This window comes from Ranitomeya imitator, chromosome 2, assembly GCF_032444005.1.
Source record: "Ranitomeya imitator isolate aRanImi1 chromosome 2, aRanImi1.pri, whole genome shotgun sequence".
Taxonomy (NCBI): domain Eukaryota; kingdom Metazoa; phylum Chordata; class Amphibia; order Anura; family Dendrobatidae; genus Ranitomeya; species Ranitomeya imitator.
Window position 1 is genome coordinate 172,770,224 of NC_091283.1, and position 27,158 is coordinate 172,797,381.

Genomic DNA, 27,158 nt, shown 5'->3' on the forward strand with positions numbered 1-27,158 from the left:
AATGTACAGCAGCGATTTCTGCCACCCAGTTAAAGCAGGAATCTGCAGCAGTGGCCCCTAGCCACCCAGCTTGGCAAGTGTAAACTATACCATGTCCTAGTGATGCTATATAATGTCTAGGTGATATTGCAATCGTTATAAATCGGGAAACAAAGGACAGTGCTTACTTTGTATGTCTCCCAATTTCTGAAGAAGTTGACTGACCCATCAACCCTTTTCTGGATGACTGTCCAGCCACCAGGGTCGTGTCTTTGATCACACCATACTTGCATCAATCTGTTGGTGTTTTCCGGCTTTACCAAGTATATGCCACTTGTGTCATGCCCATCTTCTAGTGCTTGCAGACAGTCTTTCCATGGACCTGGAGGAAATGGAGAAAATCTTAATTTATACTACAATTTAACAACTTTAAACTAAATTATACACCACATATTTCAGTAGTATAATAAGTAATGACAGAATTGTGTGTTCATATTGTTGCCAAAAAAATAGATCTTCACTCAGTTGTACTGGACTTCAAGTGTAGAGGGAGGGATAGATTTGGATCCACGAGTTTGGATCTTGTTGGTAGAACAGTGCCTACAGAACATTCAATTAATTAAGCTCATTATAAAAGACCCAGATGTATGTTTTTTTTTATTGGATGATTTAATCTAAAAATTCAAGGTTTGCTTTTATAGATTGCAGAAGATTACTGTGATGACACAGCATTTTATCTTAATTGACCAGACTTCTATTTTCTGTAGGCCAGGAGTTATTGACAGTTATCCTTATGTTGACACTTGAATTTATGTGTCTCTTTCTGGTTGGTCAAGAAAATACAGACTTCTATTTGAATAAGGCTACTTTCACACTAGTGTCGGGCTCAGCCCGTCGCAGTGCGTCGGGCCGAGGTTACCGACGCTAGCGTTGTTTGCGCCGCACAATGGGTGCAGCGGATACAGATTTTCATCGCATCCGCTGCCCCATTGTGAGGTGCGGGGGGGTGGTGGAGGAGTTCCGGCCGCACATGCGCGGTCGGAAAAAGCGGTCCGTCGCCAGCAAAAAACGTTACATGCAGCGTTTTTTGCTCCCAACGGTCCGCAACAACACGGCGCAACCGTCGCACGACGGTTGCGACGTGTGGCAATGCGTCGTAATGCGTCGCTAACGATAATCTATGGGGCAAAAACGCATCCTGCAAACAACTTTGCAGGATGCGGTTTTTTCCCATAAACGACGCATTGCGACGTATTGCAAAAAACGCTAGTGTGAAAGTAGCCTTAGCCTGTAAGATTGTCTTGTAAGTTGACATTTGATGTAACCTATTGTGCTGTTATCCTGGATGACTAGAGATGAAGGATAATTGAATAATGTTTTCTGATATGTTCATTACACATTGTCCAGGCCAGCTAGCTTGTTGACTTGCAAAACAGAGGAGGGAAAACTATGCAAATAGATTAAATAATTAAACAATGCGAGATGATCTTGTCACCATTCTTTCCTTTTACCTCTGGATGCTGGTTTGAAGGACAGGTGCTATAAAAAGAGGATATGTGCGCCCCTGTAAGAGAGACCACTAGACCGAGATAACGCCAGACATCCAAGAGATCCAAAGAACCAGAAACTCTTTACAAGACAGCAGTCAAGACATGACTCCATTACGAGGGACACAGAATTGACAATCTACAGGATGCCAGCTTAGGATACGACGGCCCCAACTGAAAGAATACAGATCTGCTTCATTGACCATTGCTGAACAATGGATGCATTTGTGGAAGTCAGGATTTGGAGCCGCCAGTCACCTGGCTCTATGGAGATGTTTGTAGAAACCATGTTGTGACCCCTCCGGTCAACTGGTCTTTTACATCAATGGACTGTCATCTTCCTAAGCTTGTCGCTACCTCTTCTCTGTGTGTGCCACTGGTGGGGTAGTTGGCCCTGGAAGCTCTGAAGTCACAGCTGCTCTTAGTCCGATGAGTCAGCGGAAGGGTGAGACTCTAATTTGCACCATCTTGGGGTATTTTGCTGGGACTGTTCTACGTGTTATTTGCCTGTTGTGTGGTACAAAAAATATTGCCACACTGTTTTACCCTCACCCTGTGTAATCTGAGTAGTAGTATGCCCACGGTAAAAGGAGAGCAGGCGTTAGGTGGGATGATCCTTGGTCTATGGGGTTTTGGCTAGCGGACCAAGGCATTTGCTGACCCCCGTGTCTCCCCAATTGCCTTTTAGCTTTGGTCTTTGGAAAGTGGTAATTTTCTTTGCTTGAGAGTCACTTTAAGGGCCTGCTGGATGCTGAGGTATGACCTTCATGTGTGGAGAAGGTTATAGAGTGCAACTAATGTTAGCTTTCATTTTATCCAAGCATTTACGTAATGCCACTCTGATGGTTTAGATGCCTAATCCTATACATGTGCTATAGGTGATATAGCTGTTGGCAAAACACCAGACTATTTTTCCCATGAAGTTTATCCTGTTATACGTGTTTCCTAAATAGGAAATGCACTGTAATTCAATGCGGTATGAGTAGAGGAACACGACTGCAGAATTGATATTGTGTTATGTGTAATGCAGGGCTGAGGGTGCGAAGCATGGCATAGACGGCTCTTTTTGGTGTCTTTGACATTCTGTTTCATGCTCCGCTCCTTCAAGCTCTGCACTGAGCATAACGGTATGTTACCACGGTCAGGAAACGCTGCGGATTGGACGCTTCGTACTGACGCAGCGTCCAATCCGCAGCGGCCAGATGTTACAGCATAGTGGAGGGGATTTTTTGATATTCCTTATCCACTATGCGTGCACAGACGCTGGTGGCAGACCTGTGTATACGCACGTGCTACCCGTCTTTATAGACCGCAGCATGTCAATTTATCTTGCGGAGACGCTGAGTCTCCGCAAGATAAATATCACAGTCTATATATAGGATGCGGTGATTCTGCATGGGTTCAATGAACACATGCGGAATCACCGCGCGTACAAAAGCCGGCAGCGCTTTGGGCAGAGCTGCATACAAAGCGTTGCATATACGGAACGTGGAAACATACGCTATTAGTGTATCCATCTTACTCATATTGTTCCATTGTTAGGCATAGTGTTTAGTTAGTTTGTATTATTTTAAAATTTTTAGCTTTTTTTTACATTTTCATCCTACCTGGTAACGGAATTTTCGTGGAAACGTAGATTAAGCACCAGGACAATTAGACAGAGTGAAGTAAAATGCAGATATGGAATAGTGCAGAGAACACTTCAGACCATGGACCTGAATTTCCGCTTCAATTTGTGCTTAAAAACAAATTTGTGTCCAGCCAAAACCTCCAGGATTATGAATAGTCACTTTTGCAGCAGGTAATCTGCAAAAACTTGTTTCCACAGTGGAAACCACTAATTTTATCTGTTTTTTGTTTTGTCCACTGGGTGAGAAGTTTGTTTACTAGCTGTATAGCAACTATATATTCCAAGTCTGTGGCTTGCGGTTTTGTAGGTATGAGAAAACAATACAACACATTTATTCTATGGAAATTATTTCTTCTTTTCTTAGAATTACCTCCACAATGCTAATAGTTGGCACAACTTCAAAGCTTGTAGTACAGAGGGTGTAGTATATTGGCATTTTTGTTTGTCTAGACTAGAAAATTTGTATTCCTAACAAAGGCCCCCTTTCTCCCGAGATGAAAGGGCAACCAAGCAATTTACATCATTAGAATATACGACAGATTGACTAAAATACATAAAAAAATCCATATGATCTAGACTGATTAAATATATATGAGCAAAACTTAATTTCTCGGCCTCGTCATACTGTCCATATGGAAGCTTGAAATGGCTAATTATGTATTTTTCCAATGAAAACCTTGCACTTCAGGAAACATCCAAATTTAATTAGAAACCACAATTCACCATAACAGACAACATTCCTAACTTAAGACCACATCTAGTAATTTTTTTTACTGATTAATTGTTCCCTCTGACGCAGATAAACCCTTGTAGATTAATAGTTATTGGAGCTTTCATTACAGAGCTATTGCAACTTGCACCACATTTTTCATGCAACATGTTTACTGTAACTTTTGAAAATATTGCAATTGCAGCATCAGGGCTCACGCCATGAGCACAGATTTGTTTGGCCACACACGCACTGACTATGGCTTCATACTATGGAATTATAGGCGGTCTGTATGGTGCTTCTGCACAGGACAGCACCACATTATAGATGTTCCACTCTAGAAGGGAATATAGTTGTACAGCAGCTTATAAAGTGCAACGTGTATTTTCTATTTTTTTGTCTTCTCCATACCCCCATATGAAATTTGTGGCATATAGAGTTGAAGTAGGGTCCCATAAATATCTGCAGGTGCTGTATAATCTTTTGGCACAATTGAATCACACATATGAGAGCCACAATCCTTGTGCATTGACATCTTGAAACAGCTATGACTATGACAGCCTTATGTGGCTGAAGTGTGTCAGCAGTTCCTGCATGATGAAGGCATTGAACCTGTGGACTGGCCTGCCCGTTCCCTAGAACTGCATCCATTCGAGCACATTTGGAACATCATGTATCCTTCCATTCTGGCATTCCACGCCTTAACACGTCCAATTATCCACCACACTCGGATCCTTTAGATGGAACCTGAAAACCCATCTCTTCAGGAAAGCCTACAGCCTGCAATAACCATTCTGCTGCTGCCTCACCACCACCACCAGAGCTGCTGCATCCCCGACCTTTTCTCTCTTCCCCAGTATCCTGTAGAATGTAAGTCCGCAAGGACGGGGTCCTCTCCCCTCTGTACCAGTCTGTCATTATAAATTTGTTTACTGTAAATTTATATCTATAACTCTGTATGTAACCCCTTTCTCATGTACAGTACCATGGAATTAATGGTGCTATATAAATAAATAATAATAATTCACCAGTGCCACATTCCACAACAGACTGTCCAGGAGTTGACTGATGCTTTAATCCAGTTCTGGGAGGAGATCCCTCAGGAGAACTATCACCCCCTCATCAGGAGATGCCCAGGCGTTGTAGACACGCGTGGCCACACACACTGCTGAGCATCATTTCCTTGTCTTGAGGCATTTCCACTGAAGTTGAATCAGCCTGTAATTTGATTTTCCTCTTTGATTTTGAGCATCATTTCAACTCCAGACCTCCACGGGATATTAATTTTGATTTGCATTGATCATTTTTATGTTTTATTGTTCTCAATGCATTCCACTATGTGATTAATAAAGAGCTTAAACTGGAATATTTCAGTCAGTGATATCTAGGATGTGGTATTTTAGTGTTCCCTATTTTTTTTTTTAGAGCAGTGTATATATACACGTCCACATGCACACAGTCATGGTTTAGATAAGGTTAATGCCCTGCCCTCTCGGGGTTAATTGTTGTGGCCTCCTTTTGGATCTGGGAGGGATATTTATACCCACACTGGACAAGGATTCTCTGTCAGTTACACTTTGGTTTGGTCTGTGTGCCTAATCCTTTGGAGTGCGTGTGCATACTTTGTTGTTTGTTTGCTCTTCATACTTGATCGGTATGTTTGATCCACTTGGCTTTCTGACCTCTGGCTTCCACTTGACTTTCCTTCTGTCTCACCCACCAGTACCTCGCTTGTTCCCTGGTTATTGACCTTGGCACGTTTGACTACTCTCCGGTGCAGTTTGCCTCCTTTGCACATCGGTGCCTGGCTCCACCCCTTGCCACTCCCCCTCTTTCACATGGTTCAGGTCCTGCTCGCTATCCGTTGATTTCTCCACCGTTCTGCTGTGGGCTCCCTTACTGCGGCGAGTAGCCTCCCCACAGCTGCTACACCCGGGAGCCTTGACACATACAAATTGCAACACCAAGATGGAAAAGTGGTGGAATATGGAAATCATAGGATGGATAGACCTGTTTCTGATCTGGTATATTTATAGTCATTAGCATGACGTTCCTGTGAGTTCCTTCTGATAAGACCAGTGAGCTAATTTTCACATCCTGTTTACTCTGGATAAATGAAGTTGAAGAAATCAAATACACAAGAACTAATATGAGCTGTAAATACAGTAACTTGGCTAGTAATCTATTTTGTCATCTAAAAAAAAAATCCCTTTGTTCTTAATTGGTCTTTGTGACGTTATTCTTGTCAGTAGTTCAGCTGTGTAGCTGCAGAAATCCGTCATACAAACAGTCTGTATGCCGAGGATGTGAGATCAGATTTTGATGGCAGGAGTAAGGAATGTAAATAAACTCTTTGCAGTTTCTTTGTTGTGAAGATTCTTTAGTGAGTTCTGGCGTGTCGGAAAGGTATTTTGCATTGAAGAGACCACATTCTCCTATATTTTGCTGCCGAATCCCTGTTATGTATATTCATATTAATGTTGCATCCTCATCTTTTGGTAAAGTGTTTCCAAGTTTCAGCATGAAGTTACCATTGAGTCTTAGTAATGTTCTACTTTGCTGATTCCTATTGTGGAGTAGGTGTAAACCGCAGCGGAATCCGCACAAAGAATTGACATGCTGCGGAATGTAACCCGTAGCATTTCTGCGTATTTTTTTCCACAGCATGTGCACTGCGGATTGCGGTTTCCATATGTTTACATTGTACTGGACCCGCAGCTGGAGATCCGCTGCGGATCAGCAGCAAAATCCGCAGCATGTGCACATAGCCTAAAACAAAGTTGACACCAGAGAGAAATCTGTTGATTATGTTCGAATTGCTACAGCTATAATACTACATTATGTTTTTGTGGGATTTGCTTTTTTTAATACATGATGTTAAGCAAAAATTGAAGGCTTGCAGCAGATCTGCACAGCAATTTGTCTAAAAAAAAAATCACTAAAAGTTTTTGTAGTTTCTCCTTCTCCTTCAGAAGGAAATGTATTCAAGACATGAGAGGTTGTCCTTTCTTTCCCTCCCTAGTATTTTACCCCTGGGAAAAGTGGCTTAGTGGGTAACATAACATTGGGATCATGGGTTCAGATCCGAACAGGGTCCATAGACATGTTTGTCCTTCCTTTGTTCAGGATGGTTTTGGCTAATTGTTGGAGCAAAATAATGACGGATACCAGAAGTGCCCGATGGATCTCATTGAGTATTATATGTTATGTTGGGCAATTTTCACAGTATGCTGCAATATTTTGTCCTGCATTTTTGTCCAGAACTAAAAGGTGCCTCCAGCACAGATGTTAACAGGGCCGAAGTGCCTTTTCCAAGACTTACATTTATCCATAATATAAAGACCCTAAAGTAGTATTTATTTATGAATAAAACAACCACTTAAAGGGAACCTGTCAACAGGATTGTGCATAGTAACCTACACAGTGTCAGGTTTGCGCCGTTATACTGATTAAAATGATACCTTTGTTGATGAAATCCATCTTGTGGTTGTTTACTAAAGGGAACCTGTCACCTGAATTTGGCGGGACAGGTTTGCGGTCATATGGGCGGGGTTTTCGGGTGTTTGATTCACCCCTTCCTTACCCGCTAGCTGCATGCTGGCTGCAATATTGGGTTGAAGTTCATTCTCTGTCCTCCGTAGTACATGCCTGCACAAGGCAATCTTGCCTTGCGCAGGCGTGTACTACGAAGGACACAGCACGAACTTCAATCCAATATTGCGGCCAGCATGCAGCTAGCGGGTAAGGAAGGGGTGAATCAAACACCCGAAAACCCCGCTCATATGACCGCAAACCTGTCCCGCCAAATTCAGGTGACAGGTTCCCTTTAATCCTTATTTGAAAAAACATGTCACTTCATCAAAATGGCAGCGCCTGCGCACTATCACTTGTCAGTTAGTGCCTTCTATATTGCTGTGTTGAAAAGAAACAAAAATCCCCATCAAAATGGCTCCATCGGCTGTGCCTGTGCATTAGCATCTATCGCGTACCACTGCCATTTTGACGAAGTGACATGTTTTTTTTTCAATACATATATTAGTATATTCATTATGCAAACTATGGGGCAGGTCAGTGAGGGATCAGTGACCTGTCAGCAGTCTGCATTATTGAATATTTAATCAAAGCACCACATAGACCAACCCCGCCTTAGGACATGAGGATATCATTAACTAAAAACTGAAAATATGGATTAAAAAACAACCACAATACGGATTTCATCAACCAAGATATCATTTTATTCAGTATAACGGCGCCGACCTGACACTCTGTAGGTCACTATGCACAATCCTGCTAACAGGTTCCCAGATGTTATCATTCTTTAGCCAGCCCTATGCACCACATCAGGGTTGGCATGTTTCCAGTGTGAGTCTACAAGAAGGATATAATGAAAGTAAGGGTCACCTGCCCCCCAAAAAAGAATATGTATGTTTTCTAAAGACATGTCTTGTACACAATGCGTCTTAAAAGTTTACATTTTTAAAAGGAGTAATATATTCAACATGTCTAAGACGCTATCTGCTTTTATGGTTCGGAGTCCTTTAAATCCAGGTTGAGTGCCATATGTAACACCTGCAGTTAATTTTTACATCTTTTCTTATAAATTATTAATAATGCCTTTTTTCCCTGTATTGCCCCATATTTCATTGTCGGGCTACTAATGCTTGTACTAAAATTTGCCATAAAATATTTCTGGTCTCAGCTTGATGTAACCTGAACGGCAGCTTCCTTCCAGGTCATGTAGGTTTTATACGGCAGCATAGTTGTCGAAGAAAATTGGCTCCTTAATCTTGTCCTTCCCGGGACAACCCATCTGTTCACTAATGTGTGCAGGAAATTCATAGCACAATTCTGGCTCTGGGCCCCTGAGCTGCCGCTTGGCAGATTGAGTTATATAATCTGCCCTTCCTCGCTCATTCTGTCCATGGGTGATGTCCCAAAACAGAGCTCAATAGAACAGCATGGTGCCTGCGTCTGGAATGAATTTCCAGGGGCTGAGTGAAACAGAACTAATGTATTTGGCTCGCTGGTGAGAATATTACAGTAAATCTACGGTATTTAGATTTACCCTATGCTCTGTATATAATGCTGTGTGCACATGACATCAACCTATTGCAAAGAATAATAGTGTTTTCTTTGTGTAGGATGCAAAGCCTTAGTAATAATGTCCCACAAAACACCTGTCTGAGACTTTTCATCTTCAACGTAGTGGAAAGTGAAGTTGAACATTTTTCTGGGTTACACTGTATAAATCCACAGTGCAGGTCCTACAGTAGGAGAAAAGGATAAACCCCACCAAAAATTTACTTTCTCACTTTGTAATGATCCTTTGTAGGATGGAGATAGACTTCATAAGTACCTAATGCCAAAAAGGTAAAAAAAAGCTGGTATGAGACAGTCATCGTGGATCTTTTTTTCTATCAAATGCTTATATCATGGATTGAAATTAATTTATAATTATGAGCTGTGATGCTTCCTTTCGTCATTTTATTTCAGGTGGTGGATCTAATTTTCCTATATGGCTGTCCGTCCCTCTGTTCATCTGCTTCGTAACCCTATCAGTTCTTAACTACCAAGATACCTATACACACTAAATGAACGCCAGCCAAACCCATTTTGGTGGGACCGCCTGACCAACTAATGTGTATGGAGACCTCCTGACTAGTGATGAGCGAGTATACTCGTTGGTCGGGTGGTCTCCGAGTATTTTTGACTGCTCGGAGATTTAGTTTTTGTTGATGCAGCTGCATGATTTGCAGCAACTAGACACGCTACCCCCACATGTACTCAGGCTGGCTAGCAGCCATAAATCATGCAGCTGTGTCAACAAAAACTAAATCTCCGAGCATTCACAGATACTTGGAGACCACCCGAGTGTGCTCGTGAAAACCCAAGCAACGAGTATACTCGCTCATCACTACTCCGGACTCTTACTGGCAGTAGGCTATTCCCCTTTCCTCATTGCTATCACTTAAAACCTGCAGCTGAATTTAGGAGTCCGGAAGAACAGATATCCGCCCATGGTTAGCTACTATAATGAATGGTCACCTTAAAGAGGTGGTGCCAAGTTGGTAAGTTACTAACTATCCATAGGATAAGTGATATCTTACTGATTGCTGGAAATTTGAGAGCTTGGCCTACAAGAACGTAGCTCTGCAGATTCTGAATGGAGAAAAAGTTGAACGTTCGTCCAACCGCTACATTCGAGGGACTGCCAGAGATATCACTTTTAGTCTCATAGAGGATGAATGGAGCGGTAATAGTAGTATGCATGCTCACCCACCTCCATTTAGACAGCTCCTTTCTCAGAATTGGTGGGGATCCTAGTGGTTGGACCACCAGCAATCGGTAAGCTATCACTTATCCTTTGGATACTTGGATAACTTGTTGGTGTCCCTGATAGACTGTGTACTAGGTTCCTTAAGAATAGCACATGTAGTGTAACAGGCTCTTAGACCCGTGCAAGTGTAAAGCTAAAATGAAATACCCATAACACATCTGCGTATTACTGCAGGCATGCACACAGCCACATAAACATTGTCCTATTTTTCTGATGTGATGTATTAGAGGATGACTAGGTAGTGAGAAATCATTGGTATTCCTGCAATTGAAGCTTGGGATTAGCTTTGCTTTCATGTTTCAGCCACGTGTTTACAATATTCCCCCTTGGCCACATCTACGGCTACTTCATTTCTATGTGTTTTGGCTGGGTATATGTTCTTATAACACCTCGCTGTGTGGTCCTGGTCGGAGGTCATTGTTTTGGGTGCGGAATGAAATATTTTGAGTTTCTATAGACATAGCACAACAAATAAATGCCACCGAACCATGGAAAGTGAGTGTAACTCACACTGATTTTTGTTCAGCCAGGTTACATTATTATTACTGGAAATCATGAGCGTTAAGAGCTCAGCTATTATCTGTTAGAAAAATATTCCGTTTTTTAGTGGTTTTGTTTGAAAAATGACCATTTCTAGCTCAGAACTTCACATGCTGACAATGTTTATGTTGGTTTCATGTGTAAGTTGTGGTGCACAGCTATATAATAATGACTTTCATACCCGCAGCATGTGAGGGGTCTATGAAGACAAGGTTCATCTATTGTTTTATTCAATTTATGATCTGTTTTATTAAATGTGACTTGTATAACCAAATGGGCACAAACTGCATCTGACAGACCCATTGACATTTTACAGTGTCAGTTGGGTTCAGACAAGGTGTTCATCAATATCGGGAAAAATAATACTGCAGTCAATGCCGTTTTTTCTGCAAATGAGGGATACACTGTGAACCGAGCGATATGTAATGGACTACATCTGATATTACAGCTTTTACCGAAATGAAACTGATACACAACACCAGAGTTGGCCCATGGAGAAAAGTTGTGCTGTTTCTGGAAGGAGTCTCTTTAGCGCATCACTGTAGGCCAGGATTGAACTGGTGGTTGGCTGATTGCTTTCCTTCACATGCATAGAAAAGTTGGTAGTTTGGTTGGTAGGAGAAGGGTTGTGGGAATAATTCAGTGAGTGTTCTCCTGCCTTTGTCCTGTTCAAGCCCTAAGCATTATGTGAAGTGGTCCGGGAGCTCTTTAATTTCCCTTTTCAGTTTTTAGCTGTTTGGAGGACTCTGTAACGAAGATAGACAAGTATTTTCCCTAGTGATCACGCTGTAAATACTGCTGTTTCCAGAGATTGTCTGGCAACGCTCACTTCCACAGTGGGAGGCTATTAAGCCGCCGCTGTTTTCACATCTATATCTAGGACAATTGCACGATATCTGACAATTATGCCTGCATCTCAGCATGTATATGTTATTAGCGATGTCATCAGCGCTGATCACCTCCTGGTGCGGAGGTAAAGGCAACAGACAATCCCTAGTGAGATCAAGAGAAGAGAAAATATGCGGCACTCACCCCAAGTTAGCAGTGGAATTCGTGAACTTTATTGGAGAAAGTATATGGAGTACATCCGTCAGGACATCAGGTATACAGGAGGGTGCGGTATTGTCCATACTCCAAGACCGCACCCTCCTGTATACCTGATGTCCTGACGGATGTACTCCATATACTTTCTCCAATAAAGTTCACGAATTCCACTGCTAAATTGGGGTGAGTGCCGCATATTTTCTCTTCTCTTGATCTCATATGGACTCCTGTTACACATTTTGTATGCTGAGCACCATAACTCCTAGCATTCGTGACGCCTGACAGTCGTTTGTTCGCCATCAGTCCTGCTTACTGGGAATCGTATTGCTCTAGTGCCGCTCCTTTCTTTATACTCATTGTGGCTAATCCCTTTAAAGTGTATCCATTTTCACTTACCATATACACCAGAAATGCTGATTGCACATACCGTCAGTTAATCATACTCATAAGCTCCCATTCACTTATCTAGTGCCCCTTTGGCCTCATTGAAGGGATTTTCCCATGAACAAAGTACATTTTAACCCCTTCACCCCGGAGTTTTTTTTCGGTTTTACATTTTCGTTTTTCGCTCCCCTTATTTCCAGAGCCATAATTTTATTTCTCCGTCAATATGGCCATGTGAGAGCTTATTTTTTGCAGGACGAATTGTACTTTTGAACGGTACCATTGGTTTTACCATGTCGTGTAACAGAAAACGGGGAAAAAAAATCCAAGTGCGATGAAATTGCAAAAAAAGTGCAATCCCACACTAGTTTTTTGTTTGTCTTTTTTGCTAGGTTCACTAAATGCTAAAACTGACCTGCCATTATGATTCTCCAGGTCATTGCGAGTTCATACACACCAAACATGTCTAGGTTCTTTTTTATCTAAGGCTACATTCACATTTGCGTTCTGCCGGGCTGCGTCAGGCGCAGCCGCGGCGACGCATGGGTCATGCACCCCTATATTTAACATGGGGGCGCATGGACATGCGTTGCATTGCGTTTTGTGACGCATGCGTCTTTTTTGGCGCACGCGTCAGGGCGCAGAGGACGCAGCAAATTGCATTTTTTTTTTGCGTCCAAAATCATGCCAAAAAAGGACGCATGCGTCGCAAAACAATGCGTTTTGGTTTGCGTTGTGCGTTGCGTCGCCGACGCAGCACCGCACAACGCAAATGTGAACGTAGCCTAAGCGGTGAAAAAAAATCCAAACTTTGCTTAAAAAAAAAAAAAAAAAGAAGAAATTGCGGAATTTTCCAATACCCGTAGCGTCTCCATTTTTCGGGATCTTGGGTCGGGTGAGGGCTTATTTTTTGAGTGCCGAGCTGTCGTTTCTAATGACACCACGTTTGTGCAGATACTTTTTTTGATCGCCCGTTATTGCTTTTTAATTCAATGTCGCAGTGACCAAAAAAAACTTATTTTGGTGTTTTGATTTTTTTCCCGCTACGCCGTTTAGCGATCAGGTTAATCCTTTTTTTTATTGATAGATCGGGCGATTCTGAACGCGGCGATACCAAATATGTGTAGGTGTGATTTTTTATTATTGTTTTGTTTTGATTGGGGCGAAGGGGGGTGATTTGAACTTATATAATATATATTTTTAAACACTTTTTTTTGTGGCATGCTTCAATAGCCTCCATGGGAGGCTAGAAGCATGCACAACTTGATCGCCTCTGCTAAATAGAGGTAAAGCACAGATCACCTCTATGTAACAGAAATGCAGGGTTGCTCTGAGCGCCGACTACAGGGTGGCGCTCAAAGCAATCGGCCATCAACAACCATAGATGTCTCAAGGAGACCTCAGGTTGTTATGGCAATGCACCGCTGACCCCCGATCATGTGACAGGGGTCAGTGGTGCGAGCGCTTAAGGCCAGCGGTGCTTGTTAAATGCCGCTGTCAGACTTTGACAGAGGCATTTAACTAGTTAGTTGGCGCGGGCGGATCGCGATTCCGCTCGCACCCATTGCGCGCACATGTCAGCTGTTGAAAACAGCGGACATGTCGCAGCTTTGAGGTGGGCTCACCACCGAAGCCCACCTCAAAGCTGGGGAGTCTGCCAGCTGACGTACTATTCTGTCAACTGACAGAAAGGGGTTAATCAAGAGGTCTTTGAATAATAATAATTTCCACAATCGGATGTGTTTAACCCCTTCACGACATGCGCCGTACTATTACTGCGCATGCCGTGTCACCCCCTTTGATGTGGGCTCCGGCGGTGAGCCCACATCAAAGTCGCGTCATGTCAGCTGTTTTGTACAGCTGACATGTGCGCGCAATAGCGGCGGGTGAAATCGCTATTCACCCGCCGCTATTAACCTGTTAAATGCCGCTGTCAAACGCACACAGCGGCATTTAACCGGCGCTTCCGGCCGGGCGGCCGGAAATGATGTCATCGCCGACCCCCGTCACATGATCGGGGGTCGGCGATGCATCAGGAAGGTAACCATAGAGGTCCTTGAGACCTCTATGGTTACTGATGCCGGCCTGCTGTGAGCGCCACCCTGTGGTCGGCGGTCACAGCACACCTGCATTTCAGCTACATAGCAGCGATCTGATGATCGCTGCTATGTAGCAGAGCCGATCAGGCTATGCCAGCTTCTAGCCTCCCATGGAGGCTATTGAAGCATAGCACAAGTAAAAAAAAAATGTTTTTAAAATATGAAAAAAATATAAAAAATATAAAAGTTTAAATCACCCCCCTTTCGCCCCATCCTAAATAAAACAATAAAAAAAAAAACCTACACGTATTTGGTATCGCCACGTTCAGAATCGCCCGATCTATCAATAAAAAAAAGCATTAACCTGATCGCTAAACAGCATAGCGAGAAAAAAATCCGAAACGCAGAATTACGTTTTTTTGGTCGCCGTGACATTGCATTAAAATGCAATAACGGCTGATCAAAAGAACGTATCTGCACCGAAATGGCATCATTAAAAACGTCAGCTCGGCACGCAAAAAATAAGCCATCACCCGACCCCAGATCACGAAAAATGGAGACGCTTCGGGTATCGGAAAATGGCACTTTTTTTTTTTTAAGCAAAGTTTTGAATTTTGTTTTCACCACTTGGATAAAAAATAACCTAGACATGTTAGAACTCGTAGGAACTCGTAATGACCTAGAGAATCACAATGGCAGGTTAGTTTTAGCATTTAATGAACCTAGCAAAAAACAAGTGTGGGATTGCACTTTATTTGCAATTTCACCACACTTGGAATTTTTTTCCCGTTTTCTAGTAAAAGACATGGTAAAACCAATGGTGACGTTCAAAAGTACAACTCGTCCCGCAAAAATAAGCCCTCACATGACCATATTGACGGAAAAATAAAAAAGTTATGGCTCTGGGAAGGAGGGAAGTGAAAAATGAAAACGCAAAAACGAAAAAGGGCCGCGACTTGAAGGGGTTAAATAAAATGTTCCTGTGCTGAGATAATCTTATAAATGTGCCCCTGCTGTGTACTGTGTAATGGCCGTGTCTGACCGTACAGGGACATTGTCTGATCATACCACAGCTCCTGCGCAGGGGATTGCAAATGAGTGCTCGCTCATACTGCCGCATAACACTACCAAGTGCCATCCGATGTTTTATTGGATAGCACTCGACCCAATGTTATACTACGGGGCAGTGCAGATCAGCGATTATTTTCTGGTGCCGATTTGGCATGAGAAACCAATCGCAGCATGCTGAAAATGCAACCCATAAATCGGTAACTTTCTCATCCAGGAGAGTGGGGCGATTTTTTTTTTTTTAAGCACTTTTCTCACTTCTCTCACTTGTGTGCTGTCCATATACAATTTTTTATTTTTACTCAGCAGCTATTAATTTTTTGCAGGACCATTTACAATTTCCTATGTTACAGAACTGTAAGGCATCTGTAAAAATGAGATGACATACTGATGGTCCATATAGCATCTGATTTGTTTTTCTCACACCCATCACCTTTCAGAATTAAATCACAGCATTGTGCAATTTTTTTTTAAGGCTGAATACAGCCAAGAAAAAAATACTCAGATTTGCACTGCCTCATTGAATAAAGGTACCTTCACACTAAGCGACGCTGCAGCGATACCGACAACAATGTCGATCGCTGCAGCGTCGCTGTTTGGTCGCTGGAGAGCTGTCACACAGACAGCTCTCCAGCGACCAACGATCCCGAGGTCCCCGGTAACCAGGGTAAACATCGGGTTACTAAGCGCAGGGCCGCACTTAGTAACCCGATGTTTACCATGGTTACCAGCGTAAACGTTAAAAAAACAAACACTACATACTTACCTTCAGCTGTCTGTCCTCCGGCGCTGTGCTTTCCTCTGCACTGTCAGCGCCGGTCAGCCGGAAAGCAGAGCGGTGACGTCACCGCTGTGCTTTCCGGCTGGCCGGCGCTGACACAGGATGCAGGAGGAGTGCAGAGAAGCACAGCGCCGGGGACAGACAGTTGAAGGTAAGTATGTAGTGTTTGGTTTTTTTAACGTTTACGCTGGTAACCAGGGTAAACATCGGGTTACTAAGCGCGGCCCTGCGCTTAGTAACCCGATGTTTACCTTGGTTACCAGTGAAGACATCGCTGGATCGGCGTCACACACGCCGATCCAGCGATGTCAGTGGGAAGTCCAGCGACGAAATAAAGTTCTGGACTTTCCTCAGCGACTAATGATCTCCCAGCAGGGGCCTGATCGTTGGTCGCTGTCACACATAACGATTTCCTTAACGATATTGTTGCTACGTCACTAAAAGCAACGTTAACGATATCGTTATGTGTGAAGGTACCTTAACATTGGGCCGAGTGCAATCCAATTGGAATCTGCTGTGATCCCATGCTGTCCTGCCTGTATACTCTTTTGTTGTAAAACAGGAGCCTATAACTTTTAAATGCCAATATATTTCTCCAAAGCTCAGCAGAAAAAGACCCTAACTACCAAAGGCTAGCTATTATTTGGGAATTTTCTAGCCCTTACGCTATGATCTGGATTATTTATCTTCCTTGTACAGAAGATTTGGACATCACCAATATTGTGAATGAAGTATGCCAAGTTTTCTTCTAGTTTTGTACGGTGCTTAAAGCTTTAAATACTTTTTTAGTGTGTTGATTGACAGCTCTGCTTGGCCTTGACTTTCATCTAGAAGCTGTAGGAAATTTTAACATGGGCCCTGGTGACAAACACTGTGGCCCCCCGTGGTGGGTCAACACCGTCAAACCTTTGAAGCCTGGTGGGTCAATTTTCCCTTCCTGCCAAACTCTCCTTCCCCTGGGGTTCCTTGCAGCCCACGATAATTATGATAACTTCTTATACTGCGGATTAAGAAAACAAAGAATTGTAACAGTGATCTGAGGTCCGGAAACTTGGCGAGTTCAGGAGAGAGCCTAGGAGTTTCTGGTAATCTTAGTCCCTGGAGTTCAGGAGAAGTACTGCAGCTGAGGTCAGTCCACGTGGACTGATATCTTCACGCCAAAGGCATCTGGTAATTGCACTGGAAATGGAAAAATCGCTAGAACTGCACACAAACCTCTGCAATTTATACAAGGCTTATTGCCGGGATCTCCATATACGTCAGCTGCATAAAGATCCTTCAGGGGGTATTTTTTTGGATGAGGAAGGGATTAGTCTGCTGTGGAAAGTATGTCCTCATTGTCTGACTTCATTCGGTGCTTTTATTCAGTTTCATTGCCTATATGAAATGCATCCAGAGCCCGAACAGCAAGCAAGAAGGGATAAAGCTAAAAACATTGGAGCCTGTTAATATTGTGACATCTTGCAATGGTTTAATCTTTGCCTTTTTTTCTTTTTTTTTTTTTAATAATGAATTCGACCTATGCATCAGTAAAGCTAGTGGCACACTCTCCCTCCAATTTTTTGGAGAGTGCACCAGTGTGATCTTTAGTGCAGATCCCTAGTAAAGTTTACACATCTTTAAACTAGTTTTAATTTGCCAAAATGTCCTTTTTTCCACATCCGTATATAACACATACGTGAAGAAACGGTACCAGTGCCATCAGTGTTTTCCATCAGTGTGTCATCAGTGTCCGTTTTTACCATCAGTGTCATCAGTGTTTTTCCAGTATGGATAAAGAAAGAAATAAATTACAAAGCTTCTCCTTTACTTTGCAATGTTAAACATTGACAGCACATAGATGGCATACGGACACCATCCCTGTGCTTTACGTGTTTTTCACGGGCCCATAGACTTGTATCGGCACTTATCATTCATGCTACTGGAAAAAATGGGCATGTCTCCATGTGTTTTGCACAGACACATAGTCCGTGTAAAAACACGGACATGTGCATAGCACCATAGATTATAATGGGTATGTGAGGTATCTGTGAAAGAAAACAGATACCACACATACTGGAAACGCAAAAGTGGGAAGAAGGACTAAAGGTACCGTTACACTAAACGATTTACCAACGATCACGACCAGCGATACGACCTGGCCGTGATCGTTGGTAAGTCGTGTGGTCGCTGGGGAGCTATCACACAGACAGCTCTCCAGCGACCAACGATGCCAAAGTCCCCGGGTAACATCGGGTTACTAAGCGCAGGGCCGCGCTTAGTAACCCGTTGTTTACCCTGGTTACCATTGTAAATGTAAAAAAAAAAAAACACTACATACTTATATTCCGGTGTCTGTCGCGTCCCCCGGCGTCAGCTTCCCGCACTGTGAAAGCACCGGCCGTAAAGCAGAGCGGTGACGTCACCGCTGTGCTCTGCTTTACGGCCGGCCGGTGCTGACACAGTGCAGGGAAGCGGACGCCGGGGGACACGACAGACACCGGAATGTAAGTATGTAGTGTTTTGTTTTTTTACATTTACAATGGTAACCAGGGTAAACATCGGGTTACTAAGTGCGGCCCTGCGCTTAGTAACCCAATGTTTACCCTTGTTACCAGTGAACACATCGCTGGATCGGCGTGACACACACGCCGATCCAGCGATGACAGTGGGTGATCAGCGACCAAATAAAGGTCCTGATCATTCGCAGTAACCAACGATCACCCAGCAGGGGCCTGATCGTTGGTCGCTGTCACGCATAACGATTTTGTTAACAATATCGTTGCATCGTCACAAAAAGCAACGATATCGTTAACGAAATCGTTATGTGTGACGGTACCTTAAGAGGGTTTTTTTGTTTACCCAACTACCTTAGATTTTCCATGATCTCCAGAATCCGCAGAATGAGTCTGAAGAGGTATGTTTTATGAGATGTGATGGGGGTGGGAAGACACAGTAGTCTGATCCTTTACAACCATGCCTTCTACTCTGGCTACTATGTAAAAAAACAAACAAACAAGAAAAGCAGAATTAAATTGTTTATCTTCCTGAAAAAAAAATCCTTTTGGGTAAGTAATTTAGAAGAGGTTACCAGTCAAGCATTTGTATCTGTTAACCAGAGAGGCTATGAAGTTATTTTTTTTTCTTTGGTTGACCCAACGTCTACGTGCTTTCAATAGGCAACATGTAATGGTTAATTTCACCTAGAGTGGGCAGTGTGGGGAAAGTGAACACTTGTCAGATTCAGATCCAAGCATCAGGATGTGTGATTAGCTTATTGAGGAACCCTTAGACCAAAAGTGGGTGATCCAAAACATAGATGAGTCCATGTAGTCTTAGCAATTGTATGAACTGACAGTAGGGACGATGCACTATAACGTCATATGAAGCCATCAGTCACATAATATTGATTTTATAACATGGGTCCCTGTCTAAAATCAACGTCCGCTTCAAGGGATTTTTCCCCAATACTTATATGGAGCTCATTTCTTTGCCTTGTGTATTTGGCTCATATATACGTTTCCTACTGATTGTTCCTCTCAGGCAGTCTAAAATATTCCATATTAAAACCTGCTCTTTGTTTAATCTTTTTTCCAAACACCAATATTGTTTTTTTGCCAGTGCGCTTGGACTTAGTTCAGTTTGGCAATTGTCTGAGACTTTAATTATGTGTCCTAATTAATTTCAATTTCCAGTGAGCCTGTTGTAAGCAAAGTCTGTCCTCTCACTAAACTCAGACAGATGCTTTCCTAAATATTCCCTTTTAATGGTAATGGAAAAAAATATACCCAAAATATAAAGTGGAATCTTACAAGAAGTAAAAAAAAAATTAAAATCTGCAATGTTTGTCTGCCAATAAGTATTTACCAACTTTTACTCCAATTATAGGCTGAAATGTGAAATATGTGGAAATGATTTAGTGACGTGTAAAGGGTATCTCCTACTTGCACAGGAGCATTTCTATGGGGCACTTAATGGTATGATCCATGTTGGGCAAATAGATCAATTTACAATGATTTTTAGTCTTATTCCATACATTTTTTTGTGTTATATCTTTCAAGCATTGTTTGCATCAATATAATTGATTTTACAGACTCAAAACGAGTGATTAAAATTATGCTAAAAAGCCAGTGAAAAAAAGCGTCTACCACTCTGGATAGGTTAGTGGATTTTGGGGGTTTTACAGTGGGTGATGGATGCCACTTTATAGATTCCTTTACCACCTTAGGTTAAATGTATAGATTACCCAGCGCATGTGTTTAACTTAAGGAAAGAACGCTGTCAGAAAAGAGCCAAGCATTATTCAAATTTGCTAATCAGGGGTTGCCAAACCAATATGGCTTATATCCAGTGCTCATCTGCAGCCAGGCCGTACACCCCCAAGAAGCCAGAAGAGTTGTAGTGATTTCTAGGACAGAGTTATACATCATTTCCTTACCATGGCATCTATACTTGCATAAATTCTGAAAATTTATATATGAATGTTATTTTACACAGAATTATGTATTTTACAAACTTGGCAAAAATACTTGAATTTTTTTTGTAAAGTAGGTTGAATGCTAAAGAAAGCAGAAATGAGTTAGCATGTAAATGTTACTGCAGCCATTTGAAAATTACTGTATATATCCACAAAAAAAGACAAAAGTTAAAGGAAGCTTAGCACCTGACTTAACCTCCATTGTACTTCACTCACCTGAAGGTTTGTCTGTAGACGTAGGTATACTGGTGACTACTGGCATAGTAGGCAGGGGTGGTGGGAGAACTTTTAGGTTTTGATCTCCCTGTATCTCATTGGTGGATATTTGGTTTATGCGGTTATAGATGGGCGGCTGTAGCACTCGGTTCGGCTGCTGGGGTGGCTGTGGTATTGGCCTTGATTGTGGCACCTTTTGACATTGTTCTTCAAGCTGTGCAATCACTATAGACTGGTTACCTGCTAAAGAGGCTAAATGCTGGTACTTGTGTTCTAGATCCTTGTACTTATTTGTGAGTTGTAACATTTCTGCTGTTTGGTTTAAGACCTTGTTTTCTAGCTGCGAGAGTTCCAGCGCATTGTCCCTTTTCCTAATTATTTCATGCAGCAGCTGCATGTACAGCTGGGTCACTCTAGAGTTCATGTTTCGACTCTCTTTCCGCAAGAGTTTGACCTCATTGACAATGCCCCCGTCCACCTCTACCAGCTGTTGCAAAGTTTCAATCTGTCTCTTCTGCTTGACAAGCTCAGTATTTAGCAGTTCGATCTCGTGTTTGTGCACCCTACTCTCAAACACTGTCTCCTGCTCCTTGGAGTTGACGCAAATGGCCCCAGTGACTTTTTGCTGGGGCACAATGAACGTGTAGCTGCACTTGTCTGACGATTCTGCCGATCGCCTCTCTCTGTTCATGTAAATGAATTCTTGCTCGGAGCCCTCACTGTTCTGAAATTCTTGAGTGCTCGCGCCATACGTCTCCCCCACAATGACGAGGAAAAACAAAGCGACAACCGTCAGAGATGTCATTGTCCTTCAGTTTATAGGTGAAAATCACAAACAACGGAATAATCGTCCTCTTCTCAGTCCTGTAAAGGAAATTGCAAATATTAAAATAAATGCAGCAACTTACGTTTGTTCTGACATACAAGTTACAGATAAAGGGGACCATACCATACACAGAAGCCATGTGGTTCCAAGGAGTCTCTTGGGAAAAGGAGGGAAAACCCAGGAGGGTCCTATTGCCTTTAATACTGGTTGGTATGACTATGATCCAGTACATGCCACCCACTAAAGAAAAAGCTTTGATAACAAACAAGTGGTGGATTGGCCCAAGAGTCATGGAAGGAGAATCCGAATAAAATATAAATTACACATGAGAAAGCCCCCTAAGTCCACAAGCGGCATGTGTTTCCCATTCTTGGTACTCCGTAACAATAACTAATAAATAATAATAAATAATAACTAATAAAGTTTTACTTTACAATTAATTCCTTCAGTTATGAGGCTTTTAAATAGCACAATATGTCATTGCCTGTGTTCTATAATTTCAGTTAATAAGAAGCTGTGTCATGCGGGTGTGAAAAATACACAATTTAGCAACCACAGGTCACTACCATGTACTCATGAGAAGAAACTTCATAAGTGACATGGAGACGTCCACCATTATAAAAGAGCGGACGGGACATTAATAGTACAGTGTAAAGAAACTGACGTGAAACCCCGCAATGTGACATACTAATGATAACAGTCAGGGCATCGAAAAATCTCATATACTTCTCCACTGAATAGGGTCTTTTCTTTACTCTGTCAATGTTAAAGGGATGGTAGCACTTATTTTCTGAAAATAGAAGCGTCATAAAACTCTTCCTGCTGACTTTAATGTGCCATCTGGCATTTCTGGAAAGTTCTTCATTCCAAAGTTATAGCAGTTCAAAGATCAATATTTAGTCTGAATTTGCTCTCACAGTCACATTGCTGTTTATGGGAGACAGCGCATCTAGTGGTCATGGTTGGTAGCGCAAATGTCTGTAATTTTACAATAAAATTGCAAGAAGCATTCATTATATATGGAGAAGCTTAAGAATATTGTATCTAAGTGGAATTGAGCATTTGGCAATCACTACACTTAGCCCATTATAGTGTGAGAAATTTTCATTGAATTCACCAATAAAGCATCCAACTGTGTTTATTTATTGGTGTCAGTGTGGTGCTACTTTACTGAGCTCTGTGTAAAATAACATGGGTACAAAGCAGCCATTCTTCCCATTAGCAGAAAAAGAGCGTCTATTATTTTTGGAAAATGTTTGCCTCCATGAAATCTTTACAATCGAGCCCTGGGATGCAAGGTTGCTAACCTCGTCATAGTAAATCATTTTGCTGCAATTGATTGATTATTTTTTCGTCTTCTTTAAGAAGTCCTGGAGTTAAACACCCCCTCTTATGTACATAGTAAGGTATTGCCGCAGGCACGAATGGTGAACGCATTTGAAGTCTGATGGAAGGTTTTTGGACATGCTGGTGCCGTCTGGGTCTGTTTTGGGTTACGAGCCCTCTGGCACTGGAATGATTTCCATTTTCCATTTACCAGCCTTGACCGGCGACTTACTGTAAATTCCACTAACGGCAAGATGGGAAAAGGGATAGCTCTAAGTTCGTTGTGGGATTGTGGTTGTCTAGGAAATCTCTCTTCATAGAAGGTTCTTTATAACTTAATTTTTTGTAGTTGAGCAAATGCTGAAATTGTAGAAAATCTTATTAAACATGAAATATGTATTATTCCTCGTTATTTTAAAGGGACCCTATAAAAAATGGCTAAAGTAAAGTGCATACTTTTCTGTGCAGTTCAAATTAACGGAAAAGTCGCTGCTGCCAACTACAAATGCATGTATGTGAAGGCTTCCAGAAATAATTTTACTATTTTATAACCACTAATTGGCTTCTTTCTCTGTTCGTTAGTTGTACCATTTACTGAAGTAGTTCCCAGTTTGGGAAGAACTGAGAATGATGTTCATCCTGATACCTCAGGTTTGTGAATTTAAGAAGTACAATTCTGCCTGACAACCCCATTTCACTCAAAGCTGACTGGTTTGCCTTCAAGGAAGCCTTTTCTGACCTGCCATTTAAACTGCAGTGGCCACATTTATGGTGACTGACAATTGAATTGTTGAGCTTGCTCATATTGTGGTCTGGTACAAAGGAATGCATTTGAGAGATTGATATACGGTACTGTAAGACAGAGGTCTTTTTAAGAGAACCTCTTAAACAACATTAGAAAGAGCAATGTAGAGGCCCATGCACATACAAAATGTCAACCAAAACCCATCAATTTCAATCGACATTAGAGACTGGCTTATATTTATGGGGTCTGCTAAGTCTTTCTTGACAGATAGTGTTGGAATGATGAAGAATCCGACATGTTATTTTGTAATTTACTTTAACTTAAAATGACATTTTCAGGTCAAAAATTACTCCAAAGTGCAAGCCCCTTCTGTTTAATACTCAGCACATTGCCTGTTGTCAAGTATTATCCCTCTGTAACAGTAGAGGCTGTTTTCAGGAAGTAGGGGCTGATCTTTGTCTCTCTACAGGCAGTGGGAGGCAAGTCTTTGTCTCTCTACAGGAAGTAATGGCGGATATTTAACTCTACAGGAAGTGATGGTAGGTCTTTGTCTCTCTAAAGGAAGTAAGGGCAGATGTTTTTCTCCTCAGGAAGTAGTGGCGGATCTTTGTCTTTCTACAGGCAGTTGGGGCAGGTCTTTGTCTCTACAGGAAGTAATGATGGATTTTTATCTACAAGAAGTGAGGGCGGGTATTTATCTTTCTACAGTAAGTAGGGGCGGGTCTTTGTCTTTACAGGAAGTAGGGGTGGGTCTTTGTCTTTACAGTAAGTGGGGTCGGTCTTTGTCTCTACAGGAAGAAGGGTCAGGTCTTTGTCTCTCTACAGGGAGTAGGGGCGGGTCTTTATCTCTCTACAAGAAGTAGGGGTGGGTCTTTGTCTCTACAGTAAGTGGAGTCGGTCTTTTTCTCTACAGGAAAAAGGGTCTGGTCTTTGTCTCTACAGGAAGTAGGGTCAGGTCTTTGTCTCTCTACAGGACGTGCGGTGGGTCTTTATCTCTCTATAGGAAGTAGGGTCAGGTCATTGCCTCTCTACAGGAAGTCGAGGCGGGTCTTTCTCTATAGGAAGTATGGGCGTGTCTTTGTCTCTACAGGAAGTAATGATGGATCTTTATCTCTACAGGAAGTGAGGTTGGGCCTTTATCTCTCTACAGGAAGTAGAGGCGGGTCTTTCTCTCCCTGCTCTTGCTTTCAGGCAATCTGCATATGGCCAGAGAAGCAGGCTTTCAGTTTGTTCTAACCTTTTTTCAATGGCAGAAACCGTGTATACAGGGAAGTTAGGAAAAGGAAGTTCCTGCATCTATACTGATTGCAGAAAGCTGATGATATAGAAGAACTGTTGGCTCAAAAAGAGAAGTTGTCAATTTACAGGACTTGAGAATCGGGACATAGTAGACTAGTATGTTCACCAAGAGCACTTTTGAGAGATGACAGCAGACTATACTTTTCCTTTTTTATGTGACACTATGAATAACTCTGTATCTCATGGGCATATTATCTTCAAATCAAGTACATAGTAGTTTTTTTAATTGATGTAGAAGGGAAAAAATATATACTATATTTTGCGTATCAACAAGAAAATAATTTAATGTAACAGAAAACGACATTTCTTGGTTTGGGAAAGCCTCCCTAGATTTAGTCACATCGGCTAACTTTTAAAGCACAACCCTTCACTCCATCCCCCTGAAAAATGGCACATTATAAGGGATCTGAACAAGGAAGGTTCCAAGCCTCTGCCCATTAACGAGGTGATATTAAATGTTGGTGATGTTTTGGAGCAAGGTATGCCAAAAGTGGCGTGATGCTGTCACTCTTGGACCAGAAGTCCCAGGTGACTGACACTTAAAGGTCTTTGATCTTGGGCTGGAGAGAGATTTACAGCAACTAGGCACATGCAGTGCCAGCCATAGCTTAAGTGAGTTTAGCACTATACCATCCCACAAAAAGCAGCCAGCCAGCGGGCGTTACTGTATATGAGGGTCTCTGCTGGGACTTCTTACCCTAAAGCAACAGAGTGCTATTCATTTCTGTTGGTTGGCAGCCACCCAGCTACGTGGCTCGTGTTATTAATGACATTGAGATCTATAACGCTTTTAATACTCTCCTGGCTGGTGACATAACACATTCTTGCTAGCTGTGAGTTATAGGTTTCCATGCCCAAAATCTTTTATATAGGGAGAACACCGAATAAACATGAGAAACCAAGCCAGAAATGATCATATATTTCCATTGTATTAAGCTTACATCTATTATATAGTACCAAATGTAATCTGTTTTTTTTTTTAATAATCTTTTTAAATAACATTCTGCATCCACTAGAGGGAGCTCAGGAGTATTCTGTGTTATTCAGCTCAATGTATGCAGTAAGCTCAGCAGCTCCCTCTAGTGGCAGAAATGGCCATGCAAGAGATCTTGTGCTCTACAAGATAAAAATTCAGCTGCATCTGCTATAAAGATATTATAAAGGTGTAATCATGTATGCACAACATTGCTCCCATGGGTTAATAGAAACGAACAGAGTGGTGGTCATATATGTGCACTACTGCTCCCAAAGACCCATTGAAGTGAATGGATCAGTGGTCACATGCACACATATTAACTAACTTTTTACTGATGTTTGTAAATTTCTTTAGTTTGTTACTGTGCGCTCTTACAAAAAAGTAGTTGCTACTTGTAACCATTAGCAAGTAATTATTAGCGTTTACAGATATTATGGCTTTAATTTTCAATTATTTTATGCTTAGTCTATCAACACAATACTTTTCAGACACCTGGAGTAATATATAAGTGCATAGGGTATTCATGTAGTTATGTGAAAGACATCAGATATTTTAAGGTGGTGTGAACCTCTCTGATCCACCGTTCAATGTAAGCACTTCGCTCATACTCACACATGTGCTACTTTTGCAAGAAGTATATGAATTCAGAATTAGACTACGGTACTTTAGTTTATGTTGTAGTCTGTCGCCATGGAGATGCATCAATCTGTCAAGGAGCTGTATAACAAGTGACAGAAAGGATTGTCCTAACTTAGGAAGTTCTCTCCTGCCCTCAGGGTTCTCAGACTAATTGCAAAGTTGGAATAACCCCTTTAAATCCTATGGAGCCTGCCTGTCAATGTCCATACATTGCTCAGCACCCTCAGCTTTGCTTGACAAGCTGTGTACAAGTTGTATCTTCACTTCTAAGACCCTCAACTTTAAACAGGCTGAAGGGTTCTTTCCAATGAAAACTTCTGTAACGCTGTGTTGTGCTTTTCTGGTTGTTACACTATGATTTAATTAATTATTTGTATGTTTGTATTGAGTTTTCTGGCATCACACACACAAACATTACATGGAAGATTTCTCAAGAACAACACATGCAGGACCCTGTGGTATCTCCTAAAATGTGTTTTTTTCTGTTCTTAGAGAAGGTCAGGCACTTTTCATTACTGGATGGATGTAATTTAACAATTTTACTTGCAAAATATTTACTGTCAGAGAGGTTGTTTATAATATGTCCATAAAACAAAAATTCTTTATAGATTGCATTT

The 27,158-nt window shown here is 41.9% G+C and overlaps 2 protein-coding genes across 25 annotated transcripts in view; one reads left to right on the forward strand and one right to left on the reverse strand.

Annotated features, from left to right (window-relative positions):
- The window catches only part of RALGPS1 (Ral GEF with PH domain and SH3 binding motif 1), a 953,479-nt gene that overhangs the window by 403,348 nt on the left and 522,973 nt on the right, over positions 1-27,158 (forward strand). The gene's annotated exons all lie outside the window — the stretch shown is intronic.
- The window catches only part of ANGPTL2 (angiopoietin like 2), a 36,885-nt gene that overhangs the window by 3,061 nt on the left and 6,666 nt on the right, over positions 1-27,158 (reverse strand). For all 3 annotated transcript variants that reach the window (XM_069747985.1, XM_069747986.1, XM_069747987.1), the window contains exons 2-3: positions 20,731-21,594; positions 168-361 (exon numbers count right to left, since the gene is read on the reverse strand). In XM_069747985.1, the coding sequence (XP_069604086.1) occupies positions 168-361; positions 20,731-21,535 (999 nt within the window). In that variant the 5' untranslated portion in view covers positions 21,536-21,594. The remainder of the gene's footprint in view (positions 1-167; positions 362-20,730; positions 21,595-27,158) is intronic.